At 34.7% G+C, this 16504-nt stretch overlaps 1 protein-coding gene across 5 annotated transcripts in view; it reads right to left on the bottom strand.

Annotated features, from left to right (window-relative positions):
• CACNA2D1 (calcium voltage-gated channel auxiliary subunit alpha2delta 1) overlaps positions 1–16504 on the bottom strand; it is a 497531-nt gene that overhangs the window by 228394 nt on the left and 252633 nt on the right. For all 5 annotated transcript variants that reach the window (XR_006210876.1, XM_042965363.1, XM_042965360.1 and 2 more), the window contains exon 4: positions 5890–5949. Coding sequence is in view for 4 of the 5 variants with exons in the window: in XM_042965363.1 (XP_042821297.1) it covers positions 5890–5949 (60 nt within the window). In the remaining variant the exon portion in view is untranslated. The remainder of the gene's footprint in view (positions 1–5889; positions 5950–16504) is intronic.

The following is a 16504-nucleotide window of genomic DNA, read 5'->3' on the forward strand; positions in this document are numbered from 1 at the left end:
CTATTTGTATCTTCGGCATCAACCTTCTTTCCTTTGTACTGTTAGCAAAACTATCTTCACAGGGAGGCAGCACAGCAGTTTTTAAAAAGTCTGAAGATGAAGCAAAGAACATCGCCTTACAGAAACGTCAAGTTTCACTCTTGTTTCGGTTTTAGAATTTCAGGATGACAACAGCTGCTGCGGAGATGGTGCAATAGAAAATTTAGGAAAAGTAAGATGGTAGCAGACCATGAAGGGCCTGGTCTGCCATTTATGCTAAACGGAGAGTCACTGAAACTTTTTAAATAAGGGGGGAAAAAAATGGACAGAAGGTTACAGGCCAAACCTTTGCAGACTATGCGTTATGTGTAAGTTGCAGTGATCTGTAAGGCTTATACATTTTTCTTCATCTTTTTATTTCTTTTATATAAGTAAAAGAAATACATTTTATAAAAATTAATACAGTAAACCCCACCTTAATGTAATTAACTGGTGTCCAAAATTTTTAATAAAATGCAACCAAGCTTATAGAGAGGTTAACGAAATAGCTAAGTTTAAGACAGCTCTCTTTTGACAGCTACAAGTGGGCACCAGTAATCAACTCTAGCTTAAAGGGCAACGAGGATGATTCTGGGTACTGTGGATGGCTAGAATCTTTAGAACACGGGCACCATTCCAGGAATCTCCCAATAATTTAGCAACGTTTCCATCAGTTCAAGGTTAGGATACTAAGGCAGCAGACTGGTCTTGAAAATACAGAGATCCACAATCCATCTCCTCATTTCCTAAGTCAGTGATAGCTGTCCTTTGCAACTTCTCCCTCCCTTCCAGAGAGGGGGACAGAAATGAAAGAGAAACATTTACACAGTCTTATTTAGACCTAAGTTTACAATGTCCCAAACATATTATCATGATGTCTTACTTTAGAGGGTTCACTTGTATTGTCATGTACTGTCATATGAGCCTTGCTTTAACAGAAATAATTAGAAAGTGAAGTTAGGAAAATTATTAGTAACTATTTAAAATTATTAAATAAGAAACCAATGTTATTATATAGGTAATTGATATATAAATATTTAGCTTCTATTTTTCAGTGTAAAAACAATAGCTAAGGAGTATCACCCAGAATAACTAACAATTTAAAGCCCATGGTTATTATTTCAACTTTGCTTACTATAATGCTCTAACTATGGACATTCATATGTATGCAGACACAAAAAGAGTAAGTACCATAAATATACTTCTTTGCTATAAATTGGTTGCCTGGAATTTGGGGAGAAATCAGTTTTGTATTGTGGCTCCTTTTGATCTATCTTCATAAGGAGAAGAGATTGACAACACTCTTAAAAGAAAACAGTAGTAAAAAATTGAAAGACATGTAGCAAAAACATATTAAAATAGGCAACCTCTTGCTCCCAAAAGGGCAATTCAAGCAAAGGTAGAAACTAAAAAAAAGACTAAATCCAGTCAGAGTCTAAAATTGTTTTGGTAATCTACTAAACTCCTTCATTAATTTATTAATATAGAATGCCCTCCCCCAATTTTTATCCCTAAAAAGTCAGTTCTTTCATATCTAGAACCTATACCACTGTATAACTTAGAACAGTGTTTATCTTTATACGAGGTAACCAAAATAAATATAGTATGTTTTCACAGTTCACAAACTGATAATTGTTTGTGCCTCAGTCAACAGAACTGATGATTTCCATGAAATGAGTAAGATAGATGAAATAATTAAATACATAAGGCCAGTGCCTATTAATTTAACTCCTATAAACACAAAACTTTAAAAGCAACATTTCAAATTACAATTTGAGCAAAGTGACTTTTTTAAAAATACATAAAAATAACTCTAAATTAGGAGAACCAAGTTAGCGTGATTGACACTCAATAACGTTCAACTTCACTAGAAAAAAAATTTCACCTTCTAATTTAGCTTCTCTGTAAAGCTGAAGCTAAAAAAAGGCTCCTCAAATGTTTTATTTACTGGCCAATTTCGAGCCGTCTGTACTCAGTCTGCGCAGTAACACGCTGATGCTAATAAGCCATACATAAAGATCCTACTTATTAAAATACAAATTAGGCACCCCTTATGTTTATACATGTGTAAGTACAATTAATATTGCAGGCTTAGTTGGAAACAAAATTGCTTAAGTTAACCAACCATTGCAATGTAATCAAATGAGATTTCAAATGCAATTGGAAAAGATCTGTTTGGTAGAAATAACAGCAATTATTTCATGCAGAACAATTCCTTGTCTAAGCTCTCTTTTTGCTTCTCCCACCTGCCCTTAATAATCTGTCCATCATAAGTGACATGAAATATCACCTTTAACACCCGTAAGTTGCATGGAGACCCGAAAGGCAGCTGGTAGATACAGCTTATTTACAAATATTGGTTTGAACTTGTAAATGCATGACCGCATAAATCTTCATCCATTTAGAGTGTATGCCCTTTGTTACCGCAATTGTACATTCAATTGGGAACTGAGTGGCGCCAAGGGAGAGTGTGAATTACACGAGCCTTTCCTTGTTGCCAGCATTTCAGTGCTTTGCCTTTTGTTCTTGTTGTTCCTGAGATTTCTCTACATTAAAGAGTAGGAAGTGTTAATCAACATTTTGCCTAAGTAATATTAATGAAATTTGCCTACTAATACTTGAGGGAAGAATCAGAATATTGTATCTTTTTGAAATGTTAATGTACCTTTTATGAAATCATTTCTGCCTTCTAAATCATCCCAGTGTTAAATTATTAAAGGGTGGCATTAAAGAACTATCGCACCGATGCAAATAGTTTTCTATCTTAAGAGATGAAAGGATTATAAAATTTAAAAAGAGGACATTTTGGAATACAGTAGCATTTAGCTCCAAACTAAACATTTTTAAATGTTTGGTTAAAGTACTTATAAAATTTGCAATTATTTTGTGTGCTCTCCTAAAATAAGGGGAAATTTAATGTTGATGATTAAATCTGATTTGTCTATGGCTTGGAATGATTTGTCTAACCGTGGTACATATAGGAATTGAAGTATCATCTGATTTTCCAGAAAAAAAAAAAAGAAAAAGAAAAAAAGTGTGTCTCATTTTTGCAATATTTGAATCTGAAGATTAGGCCATCTGAATTCACATTCTATTTTTCAAACATAAAATAACTTACGGCATTTCAAAGGGCTCTTGAAATAGGAAGGACTACTGTAAAGACCGGGTATGGCTGGCCTGGTAAGATATGGAAAATATCCATTCTCAGGGTACAAACTATGACCAACACATATTCTGTGAACATTGTTGACGGTCCTTCAAGAAGGGTACTCAGGAAATTAGTTGACAGAGCTCTAAAGTGGACTTACCTGTTTTCCTTTTAACAATCTCTTTTTCTGTCAATCAATATGTTCATAGGGCCTAAATAAATTGTGAGGTAATCTAGGGGGAAATTAAGAACAGAATTTGTTCAAGAATTCTCTTACACGGTGGTCACTATTTGCCAAGAACTCCTAACACTCACTGAGAAAACCACTTATTTTCTATTTAACTGTGTACAATTTAGTAATGGCTTCTGTGTCATTGTGGGACCGATTCGTCCTCTTGCATGACTTGCGCTAGCAGTGCCACTGTTTGGGGACAGGCACTGAGAAAGGAGACGACAGCGATGACATTTCAAGGTAAATTTTTTCACATTTTAACATCTGACAGATAAGAACACATCTTCACATTGCTTACGCATCATAATTTAATTGGCTTCTTTTTTTCCTTTCCTTAGCGATATATAAATGATTGGGTGCCTTACAAGGGATGATGGCTAGGATTCAGAAAAATATGATAACGGTTAACACACATCGAGAGTTTCTTGGTTCCTCTACAATGGCTGCCCATTACTTCTGCAAGGAGAATTACAGCATTGCCCAAATGTTGATTTAGTGTTAATGATTTTATGATATCAAGGAGTTTGCAATATATCTGGGCAAGAATCTCTTACAACCCGAAAGCGAGAACATAATAGTTAAATAAAACAACACCAATGATAATAAAGGCATTACTACATCCCTGCTTGCCAGTTTATTCTTTACCACATCATTTCTCCCTCGGAAGCTAAAAAAGACATATAACTAATAGATGACTGAGAAAGATTACCAAATTCCTTTCATGCAAAGAAAAGTTTACGAACAGCAAGGGAATATATTACAAAAGCTGATCCGTGTGAACTTAATGTTTTTTTGAGTTCTCAGAATTAAAACTAACTCAGAATTTAAACCAAGACAACACCAGTTGTACCATACCAACTCTAAGCAGAATACATGGTCTTGCTCTATACCTGTTATGCCTTTGCATTTCTTTTCCTATACCACCGCTGAGTTGGGAGGAAAAGAACAATTTCCATTTAATATTAACTAACCAAACAGATGTCTTTGGGGGCAAATTAGTGTGGCTGCTTTTTGTCTATCTGAGAAACAACAACAAAAAATTCAACCTTGTTGTCCTTTCATCTAAAAGAAACTAACAACGTTGTAAAGCCCTTCATTGGATAAGCTTAAAATCTGCCCTCAATACTCAAACTTATGTTTCTAACTTAATCACCATTTTTTTCCTTTATATATTATGGATGATGAATTGATCTTTGTTAACTTAGCTATGACAAATGATTATGGACTAAGCCTGTATCTACATGACACAAACCTCAATTTTGTGTTCTCTGAAGCACAACTTTCTTCCCTTCAAATTTGAGACTTTTATTTACAACATTCAAAACCAATTTAATCATACAATAAAGCTGTCACCCATACCCTATTTTAAACATGCCCAAAATTAGTTACATGGAATTTTTCTATGATCAGAAACTATAGAGATTTTCACTACAAATGAAATAATTCAAATATGTAAGATAAATATTTTAACTATTAAGGGCAAACTTTTTCACTGTACCCCTGGCTATAACAAGATAGATAGATCAATAGATAAGATGAGGTAAGTTGAAATACTGAATCCATTCATAGATGTATTAATAGATATACGGATAGATACACAGATACAGAGATAGAAAAAAAGACGATGAAAGGATGGATGAACACATGAAGAGAAGGAAATACAGATGAAAGATAAATAAGCAGACAAAACTGATTACAAGGAAAATTTCTGCTATCTGTATAATTAGCAAAAGTTTATCAAAAACATATATAGAAACGCTAATATCAACTGGAACTTCTGAAAGTAGACCACAGTAAAAGAAAGATTGCATCTAGCCAAAGTGGAACCAATTAAATTTTAGAAAGTTTAATTCATTCATTCTCACTTCAATCACACTGCCCACCACCAAGGTGACTGTAATATGCATATCATTCTCACACACTCAAAGTTGTTAAAATGCATCTTGTTTGCCAACTAGTATATTCATATCTATAAATATGATTCAGACATTATAATGTAATTCTCTTTTAATATCATTAATTTTATAAATAACTTTGATTATAGGAGAACATTTCCAAAGACTTGTTTTAATATGGAACATAAGCAAGAACATCATGACTAACTTAATGGCCCTGATTACCCAAAAGCAATTTTTTTTTAATTTTTTTTTAACATTTATTTATTTTTGAGACAGAGAGAAAGCATGAACAGGGGAGGGTCAGAGAAAGAGGGAGACACAGAATCTGAAACAGGCTCCAGGCTCTGAGCTGTCAGCACAGAGCCCGACGCGGGGCTCGAACCCACGGACCGCAAGATCATACCTGAGCCGAAGTCGGACGCTTAACTGACTGAGCCACCCAGGCGCCCCAAAAGCAAATTTTTTAAAGAAACAAAATGTGGCTGTGTTTTGGTCTCATATCATCTTAAGATTCTATCACTCAAAAATCTTGATGTAATCATAACAATCAAACACAAAAAGTTACTACTTAAGTGGTTAAAAAGGATCCTTACCGCAAAATCCTCTCTCCACTGGTGGGCTGCTTGAACCTTCTCTGCTTCCAAAGCCAAGCGCTGAAAAGGAAACATTGTATCTTAGAATTTGAATGATCACATGAATACACACTTGTGAATACACACAGTGCTGAGGTTTTCAAATCAATTATAAGGACGCAAAAAGCAAGAGAAACTCCTTATTTCCAATGCATAACTCCTCAATCAGTAATCTAATCAACTAAAGTTGCTATGTGTGTATTAACTCTTACGTAATATAAATAACCTACTATTCTTGAATACCGTTGCTTATTAGCTCTGCAGCAGCAGAGGATACGGGCACCCTGAGTGCTTTCTTTCAATGACTAACATTTCAGTTTTAGAAAAATCTTCAAAGAGTAGAGTATATTCATCTTGGTAGCACCCTGTCTTTAGTAAATACCTTGATAGCATGTATTTCTCTATAAATAGAAAGGAAATAACATTGAGAGATCAATAAATATGTACCAACTACTATAGCTAGGCACCTTCTTAATAGCATATTAAGGTTTTTCTGTTTTTGTTTTTGTTTTTACAAAAAGCCATAAAAATATAATAGTTTCCTTCTGGAGGAAATACATTCTTCTTCTTTCAGAGATAACCTGTGAGTACCAAACTATCAGAATCTGCACATCTGAAAATGGCCTGATTTCACATTCGCTCTTGTATGTTAGCATAGTTAGAGAATTCTAGCCTGACTTTTACTTTAGCACTTTTAAAATGTTACTCTGTTAAAAGTTCAGCTGGAGATAACAAGTCTGTTGTCAGTCTGCTAATGACATTTTATAGATAAATTCTATTTTTTTCTTTCTCTAATAGTTTTCAGATTTTTCTCTTTGTATTTCTCAGTGTTACTATTATGCTTTCCATGTGATAAGATTTTACAAGAGACAGTGACATTTAGCGATGAAGAACACAGATCTGAAAGCTGACTGCCGAGGCTTAAACACCAACCTTGCTGCATTCTAGCTGGGCAAACCTGGGAAACGTTATATCTCTTCTGGTTTCTCAGGTGAATAATGCCAAAGCTGGCCTCATGGGCTGTTGAAAGGATTAAATGAGTTACTACATGTAAAGTGCTTCGAAAGGTGCCTGCCAGGCAGTAAGCAATGTAAATGTTAGCTATCTAACTTTGAGGGTTAATTATGATTTCATTTTTATGCTGTCTCTTTGAAAAGATAACTTAACGTTGAGTTCACCTGTGGCCTGCCTCCAACAGCTAGAAGACAGCGGCAGAAATAGGAAGAGATTACCAGTAAATACAATAAATATAAATATTAAACTCATTTTTTTTTAACGTTTATTTATTTTTGGGACAGAGAGAGAGCATGAACGGGGGAGGGGCAGAGAGAGAGGGAGACACAGAATCAGAAGCAGGCTCCAGGCTCTGAGCCATCAGCCCAGAGCCCGACACGGGGCTCGAACTCACGGACCGTGAGATCGTGACCTGAGCTGAAGTCGGACGCTTAACCGACTGAGCCACCCAGGCGCCCCTAAACTCATTTTTAAGGACAGGAATAATCAGGTTTTAGAAAAGTATAAGTCTCGTAGTGGATTAGTGGTTCAAGATCAGTGGTTTCTGATCTTTCATTATGAACTATGCTTCAATGAGTACTCTTCCAAAGAAAGTCCAGACTACACTATATAACGGAAACATACATTTATGCCAGTTTTTATATTACTACTGACTTCAATTCTCAGTTATTCAAAACCATAATCTGTTCACTTTCTGAACTTTTAAGGAGGGATTACTGAGGGCTATAAAATACTGCCTGATGGGAGATCTTATAAACTAAGAATTCCTAAATCGAATTTAAAAGAAAACTCTCCAGTGTGCTTAAAAGGACAATGGTTTCAGTCTATCAGCCACTAGGAAAACATGGATTAGAAGAAGAGCTAGTAAATGTTAGAAATTAGACGAGGAAGAGTAACCGAAGGTTTTCTATCCGTAACAAAAAGAAAAAGCTCAACAAAGCAAAAATCAAGGAAAAAGTGTATACATTTCAGTAATATTGCATTGCAATACTGCTGAAAAGTCAAATTCAGTGTGAAAATGTAGCAAAAAGTGGATAAAATGGCAAAGTAAATAGAGATGGGAGCAACTTCTTTGTAGGGAAACTTTAGGATGGGAAGATAAAAGACAAAATGAGAAAATAAACAAGAAGCATATTCTTGACAGAATTCAGAATACAAGTCTTCCTTTATTTTTAACAGGCAATACAAGAACAACTAAATGTTCCTATGTATAGGACAAATGATAAACTTAAGCATTTTGTTTTTAAATTTTTTTAATGTTTATTTATTTTTGAAAGACAGAGACAGACAGAGAACAAACACGAGTGGGGAAGGGGCAGAGAGAGAGGGAGACACAGAATCTAAAGCAGGATCCAGGCCCCAAGCTGTAAGCAGAGAGTCTGACACGGGTCTCGAACTCAAGAACCGTGAGATTATGATCTGAGCCAAAGTCAGACGCTTAACCGACTGAGCCACCCAGGCGCCCCAAGCATTTTGTGAATTTAAACAAAAATATTGGATAAAACATAAATAAGTTAAATAATTTTTTCAATGAAGAAATATTAGAACTTTTCAATGCCTTTATGTCTTGGAGAAGGATGTTAAAATTTTTCCTTGCACAACACACAGGAGGAAGATGTCCCACAAAGAACACACTCGGGGACATTCACCCTCAGGGCCAGACATGCTTTTCAAAGCTCCACTCTAACTACCATGCTGTTATCGACCCTGGAAAGCATAACAAAGTACAACTTAACTGATCTGATCCAGAATCACATAGCTTACAATATGAACATAATCCATGTTTAACAAGCCCTAATGACATTAATCATCACAGCTAGTTATTTTTAAAAAAAAGTGAAAGAGAGATGAATAAGGGCAACAAACTTCTAAAAGACAATTCTCCCAGGAGGAGAGTTCAAATCACCTTTATTTCTGATTATTATATATATTATATATATACAATATATACATAATAAAAATTATACGTATAATTTTTAAACACTAATTTTATGAAGTAATGCCATTTACTGCAAGACTTTGAAATGGCTGTAGAAACCTAAAGATAGATAGTTATGTACAAGAAAAAAAATGTGTATTTTAGAGGTTGGTTTGAAGCTTGAAAGTTGCTAAGTTTTATATGCCCAGCTCAGAAATCTATAAATGCATCATCATGAAAGGCACGTCTGTTAACTTCTTTGTTCATTAAAACTTAATGAAATCTGTTTTATCTAGTAAAATTTGTGATAAAACATTCGACTGAACTTTACACTTAAGAAGTCTGTATTAGGAACTAATAGAAACAGCTGCTGATGGTGCTCTTTCCTGTGGCAAAAGACCAGCTAGCCACGACTTCTAGAAAACTGACATGTCTTTTGGACACTTCAAGTCCTTAATTAACTTCCATTCTGGTGACATTTTTACTTTTCAAGCCAATTATCTACTGTTAAATGCCATAAGGTAAATTGTGTTAAGACTGATAAAATTCCTACCTAATAAAATGTGAATATTTGCTCAGTGTATAACTATAGTTATGGCTATAGTAATCATAATTGGCTATATAAGTATATCCTGTAATAATAACTTAATTCAGAATAAAAAACGTGTATTTTTTTCTCATTTAATTTACAGTACAGTTTAAGATAGTATTAAACATTAAAATCGAACCAAGTACAGATACAAAAGACCCAACTTGGCACAAGTTCCTCTGAGAGAAAACTGGAACTGAATTCTGCCCTTATTAAGATAAACCAGACAAATTCATTAAATGGCTTTATTATAAATGAAACAGCAGGGGCGCCTGGGTGGCTCAATAGGTGAAACTCTGACTTTGGCTCAGGTCATGACCTCGGGGTTGGTGAGTTCAAGCCCTGCATCGGGCTCTGTGTTGACAGCTTAGAGCCTGGAGCCCTGCTTCACATTCTTTGTCTCCCTCTCTCTCTGCCCCTACCCTGGTCACACTCTTCCCTCCCTGTCGCTCAAAAACAAATAAACATTAAAAACAAAAACAAAAACAAAAAAAACTAAAACAGCCTATGTGTATATGAAAATTCACATGTGTATATGAGAATAAGTATATATACAATGTCATAGATGTATTAATAATATACACATCCCTACCTACCTATTGATTTGAGCATTTAAAACAGAAAATCATTTCAAGACTATTTTGAGCACTCACAAGCTTAACAAAATGGACGTGGACCTAAGCTTTCTAACTCGGAAGCTTACGCTCATATCACAAAACCAATTTTTAGTCTCCATTAAACTCATCAAAAATGTTAACATCCTCAGTCTTTTAGAAAACATATGAAGACATGGCAGTACCAAAACCAGAAACACTGGTAGAAAAATATTTCAGGCTAATGGAAAATTTCCCAGCAAACGTTTAGAAATTGCTAAAGACTAAAAACACAAACAGCACCATCATATATCAGCTGGGAGGCTATCTTTACATAGGTCTTGCCCTCAGATCCTGAGAGAATAGTCTTTGTCAGAGAAAAAGACTTTGATATGCACTGATCTGTAAGGAGAAAAAAACAAAAAAAAGGAGGAAGGAAGGAAGGAAGGAAGGAAGGAAGGAAGGAAGGAAGGAAGGAAGGAAGGAAGGAAGGGAAAGAAAAAGAAAGAAAGAAAGAAAGAAAGAAAGAAAGAAAGAAAGAAAGAAAGAAAGAAAGAAAGAGAAAGAAAGAAACAGAAATAGAGAATGGGAGAGGTTTATCAGATTAAAGAAAGATCAGCTCCCTTGAAGGCCTCTTCATTCTCAACCTTCACTTTTTTGTCATATCCTTATCTCTTCCACTAGCATTGAATTCTATCAGGTGATATGAAAGTCTAATAAGAGCAATATAATTATACAGTATACACTGAAATAATTCTATCATTTTCCTTAACAATACCTGAATACACTTTCTCTTGGAAAATATTTTCCTAACCTGTATATAATATGCTTCCTAGACTGTATGTTAATTGCAGAGGAAAAATGTAAGTTTTCTGAAATATTTGATTGCAAAGAATTTTCTTTAATAGCTTTGAAAGCAAACCTTCAGGGATCATGACAGTTCAGTTAGACCCCAATAATGTTGATACTCATGTTAATATAAAGAATTGACTTAGAAACCTCATTCAAGAAACATCTCTAAATCAAAACAATGTCTTTGGCTAGAGAATGTCAACATTTTTCTTTCTAATAAAGAGGTAATAGATATACACAATGGACGAATTCAAGTAAAATATGCATGTTATGTAATTAATGTACAAATAGTTAACACCCAATAAGGATTAGCCATTTATTGTGTTATGCCTATGTTGACAACTTTTTATTACTCTAATGAGTTTTGCCTATCTTCATCAAATGTTCTTAACATATCAAAAGAATCAGGGTAATCATTTGAATGGTCTAACAATACCTTCTGAAAATACCTGACTTAGGTGACTGAACAGACTTTTATGTTTTGAAGAGAAGTGTACAGGTACAAACAATTACTTTGGAGGTATAATATTATGATGGACACACACTTTTCAATCAAACAGATCGGATTTCAAATTCTGGTGCTATTTGCTAACTACGGGATTTTAGGAAATTCAGTTAACATTTTATAGCATTGAAGATAAATACCTACCTTTATATTTTCTGCTTATTTGTATGCTAATAAACTCACTGGGGTTTGCTATTTGAATCTTACAAACATGACTTCATAGACTAGGCTATTTTACAACTATAATCACTGATGACCACTTCAACATGTACATACATGACTGAAATCAATGTAAGCACCTTAACGATTCATAATGTGCACTGTATTTTGCCCTACATAAAATCTCTTGCCACCACATGGTGGTCCAAAAGCAATTCAGGGAATATAGTGACTTAATACAGTAAGTAATAAAATGAGCTCAGTTTTATTTTATTTTATTTTTACCATAAAAAGAATGAGAAAAGAGAGCAGATCATTAGTGTTCTGCTTTCTCACCTTATTTTGTGAAATACTGAAAAAAAGATAGTGAGGTGTGACATTTCCTTAGCATTTCTTATGCTGATAGGAAGTAGGGAAGACCTCAAGTAGACAACACCTTACTTCCAAATCTAACACTGTTTCATGTAAAAGGTAAAAATATTCTTCTCTTTCCAAAACTATAAGCAAATAATGGCAAATAATGCACAGTGGTTTTTTCTAGTGCACATAAAACAATGCATAAGCAATTTTTATTTAAATTCATATAAATATAGAAGCACCTGGATGGCTCAGTCAGGTAAGCATCTAACTCTTTGATTTTGCTTCATGTCATGATCTCACTTTTCCTGAGATTGAGCCTCGCATCAGGTTCCATGCTGATGGGGCAGAGCCTGCTTGGGATTCCCACTCTACCTCTCTCTCTGCCCCTCCCCTGCTCTTTCTCTCTTTCTCTCTCTCAAAATAAATAAACTTTAAAAAATTCATATAAATATATATGCCCAGCAGAATTCTATCGAAGTCTTTGAGCAACTTACTATATCCTGGTGAACAAAGATATTACTATGAAAATCTTAATGTATAGAGAAATTGCTTTATATGTTTTTAAAATCACATCTGTTATACTTACATATTATTTAAAACATTTCTATAAAGAAACAATGGTACTATGAAAAAGATCTGTTGACTGAAGAAGGCAGGCTGGAAACTGGGATTTGAGATTAAAAAGTTACAAAATTCCAACATGTCAACCGGGATGAGATAAATTTGGCATTTTTCAACACTTGATAACTGTGATCTCTAGGTAAATACACATCCAGACTGGGAGGGAAAAAATCTAGGATAACACATATAGAGAGTTTACTTTTACTCAATAAATATTTACTAAATACTTGCTATATAAAAGTGTTGAGTGAATAAAAATATAGGACATAATCCCTGCTTCTAAAGGGTATTTATATACATCCATGTACCATATAAAACTAGCACCCACATACACAGACAATACACACAAACACATCATGTGATCAGTGATTGACAGATGATTTTCTAATGGTTACAATATACATGTTTTGCTAATTTTATTTCAGTGAAATTGTGCCACACAGAGAACAAAATTTTAAAAGTACTGCTTTTATCAAAAATGGAAATATCTCAAAATTAAAGAAGATGAAAGAATCTTTTCTTAAATTCTTTTTAATGTTTATTTTTGAGAGACAGACAGGGTGTGAGCGAGAGAGGGGCAGAGAGAGAGAGGGAGACATAGAATCTGAGGCAGGGTCCAGGAGCACAGAGCCTATGTGGGGCTAGAACTCAAGCACCAAGAGATCATGACCTGAGCCAAAGTCGGACACTTAACAGAGTGAGGCACCCAGGTGCTCCAAGAAGAGAAAAGATTCTAAAGAGAGTACTGCTAGCCATTGACACTTTTTAGCCATGTCTTTTTATTTTTGTGATCTGGGGGGAGATTAAAAATACTGAAAAGCATAGAAAAAATAGTCTGAAATCCATTACTCAGAATTCACCTTTATCTTTTTTTATGTTTGCTTTAAAACCTTTAATATACAAAATAAAATATTACAAGTAACCTTGAAATTCTCCTTCTTCACCTCCCTTGATCAATTTCCCTACTCAGAGCAATCCCTGTAATGAATTGGTCTGTATCCTTTGGTATGGTTTGGAGTGTATTTTGTTTAACAATGTGAATGTTATCTGATGTTGACCCTGTTGATTCTTCTTTCTAACTGATAGGTTGCATACAGGATGAATGCCAAAGAGAAACTCCACCTGCTTCAAGGGGGGTGGCGATGATATGTCTAAGGAGAAACCACCATCCTTGCAAGTGATGGTTTACACTGAAAATGAGAATCTGGGGTGTCTGGGTGCCTCAGCTGGTTAAGCATCAGACTCCTGGTTTCAGCTCTGGTCATGATCTCAAGGTTCGTGGTTTGAGCCCCACATCAACCTCCACACTGACAATGCAGAACCTGCTTGGGATTCTCCCTCTCCCCTTTCTGTCTCCCCTCCGCCGCTTGTTCTGTCTTGCAAAATAAATAGATAAAGTTCAAAAAAAACGAAAGAAAAGAAAATGAGAATTTAATGTCAATGAGTTTTGAGAAATGGTTTGCTGAAGGTTTTGGAAAGTAAAGATAATGCCTAGAAAAGAACTCTCAGGTAAACAAAGCCGGACCTATTTCTAAGGCCACTTTTTAGCACCACATCTCTATGCATTTAATGTATCTTCATCATTAGAACACACTTATTTCTTCTCTCCATCAAGAGATCATCATTCGTTCTGTGCAGGCATTTTTCATGCAGTTTGAAAGAAGCTAAATCAATACTTAAGCAAAACAACATATCCAAATACATGTCGATTCCCTCTCACTATAGAACTATGGGTTACTAAGCCCATGCTTACAAAGATAACTAAATGCTGTTTTTATGTTTTACTTATGCTTGCTTAAAATACGCTTCTGCAGACTTTCTGCTTTTGTTTAATGACATGAAACATGAGCACATAATTATAATCATTATCTTTTTTTCAAATTCACTTTTGTTTTTCTAGCAGAGCAATCCCAAATTGATTCCAAGACACAAAAGATATATTTTTAATAAAATCCTATTTTAATGTAGAAAAATATATTCTAGTGATTTGAAAAATTCCAACAGACTCTGATAAAATAACTTAGCACAAGTTCATCTATTTGAGTTTACTGAGGAGAAAAAAAGGAGTTTGCCATCTTGACTATTGTTTATTGAGAGAAACAGAACAGGCGACATAATATATAACATATATTTTAATTAAAACTATTCATAAATAAACTGACCAAGTGGAATAAAGTATGGAGTCTTATTATTTATATCTGTTCAAATATTTTAACACTCCTGTAAATAGTGGAATCATGACATAAATGAAGATTAAAATTAATAGTAAAACATTAATCTGTGATTATATTAAGCCAAATCACATATAAATCTTATACCATATAAGATGCAAGTAAGGCTACATGTTAATTCTTTTTCATAGCTTATCATTTTATTACAATTGATTTGATTCCAAGCTATGTGAAATAAAAATCTGATAATACAAACACTGTTTTTCTTTCTAGTGCAAGCTTTGGGGAGTATAATATATGCAAAAACATATAAATAAAAGCTGTTGAAATCAAGCTAGTCTGGAAAAAAGAATCAGCATTTATTCTTCTGTTAATGGTCCAGTGAAAAAATCTTTTGGAACATGGCTTCTGGATCATGTTGTATAGATTTCAGCCTGGATCTGCCGTATTCAAGAAATGCTTTTGAAATTAACTACAAAGCTTCAAGTCTAATCTTCAGAGATACAATTAGCTCCAAACAAATTGGCAGACTCTTGGAATACAGAAGCCAAGGTAAAAGAGATATCATCCTATAAGAACAGCAAAACTCCTTTTAGTAGTAATGAAAATAAATAATATACAACTGGTGATTATATTACCTTTTTTATGGGGGGGGGTTGCTCTACAAGCACCAAACAATAAAAGATTTAAGAAAACATTTTTTTAAGTAGGTTCCATGCCCAGTGTGGGGCTTGGCCTCATAACCCTGAGGTCAAGAGTCACATGCTCCAGCAACTGAGTCAGCTAGGAACCCCTTAAAATAAAAGACTGTTCGACTGAATTAATTTCTCTATCAGCTATACACCTTGACACCTGCAAGAATCACCAGAAAACCTTGTTCAACATATCTCATACAAACCCACATAACCCAGCACCATCCAAACATTCTGATTTCCTTTTTCTTTATTTTTCTTTAATGTTTATATATTTTTGAGAAACAGAGAGAGACAGAGTATGAGTGGGAAGGGACAGAGAGAGAGGGAAACACAGAATCCGAAGCAGGCTCCAGGTTCCGAGTTGTCAGCACAGAGCCTGACACAGGTTCGAACCCATCAACTGTGAGATCATGACCTGAGCCGAAGTCAGAGGTGCAGTCGACTGAGCCACAGAGACTTCCCAAAAGATTCTGATTTACAGACATGGTGTCATTCCTAGAAATCTACACGTTTAATACAATACACCTTTCCTGGGACTAAATCTTGCAAATCCTCTTCTAGAGGGTAACACTTAAGCTATATTAGACATAGGAATTTAATTACTCTTGGAGAAATGGTATTCTAAATAGAGGCATAATTTAATGGAAATCAATAAAAGTAACCCACTGCCTTTAATTAGTGCCACACAAAACTATACTCACTTCTCTCTTCCCTCTCTCTCTGTCTCCCTTTCTCTTTCTCTCAACAAACCACTAAATGTGAGTTCATTAGGTAGAGGAGGCGGTTATTTCACATCTATACACCTCCAATATCCCACACAATGTGTAGCAAGGGCAGGCACTCAATTAAATGTGTGTTGAAAATGTGGGAAAAATCATTTCCAAGTATTTTCAAGGTTTTATCCCAGTTGCATCAATATTTATAACAAGATTCGCTAAATTATCATCATTCATTATCATGATACTTTGAGAGGCCACAAAAGCTGTCTTCCTACATGACAAGCATCTTACTAGACTAATACAATCATTATGCAATTCTCAAAACTTCCTGAATTAATTCACTGTCACCTAATCCTTAAAAATACTAGTAAAATTTGGCT

This window comes from Panthera tigris, chromosome A2 (genome assembly GCF_018350195.1).
Source record: "Panthera tigris isolate Pti1 chromosome A2, P.tigris_Pti1_mat1.1, whole genome shotgun sequence".
NCBI classification, from domain to species: Eukaryota; Metazoa; Chordata; class Mammalia; order Carnivora; family Felidae; genus Panthera; species Panthera tigris.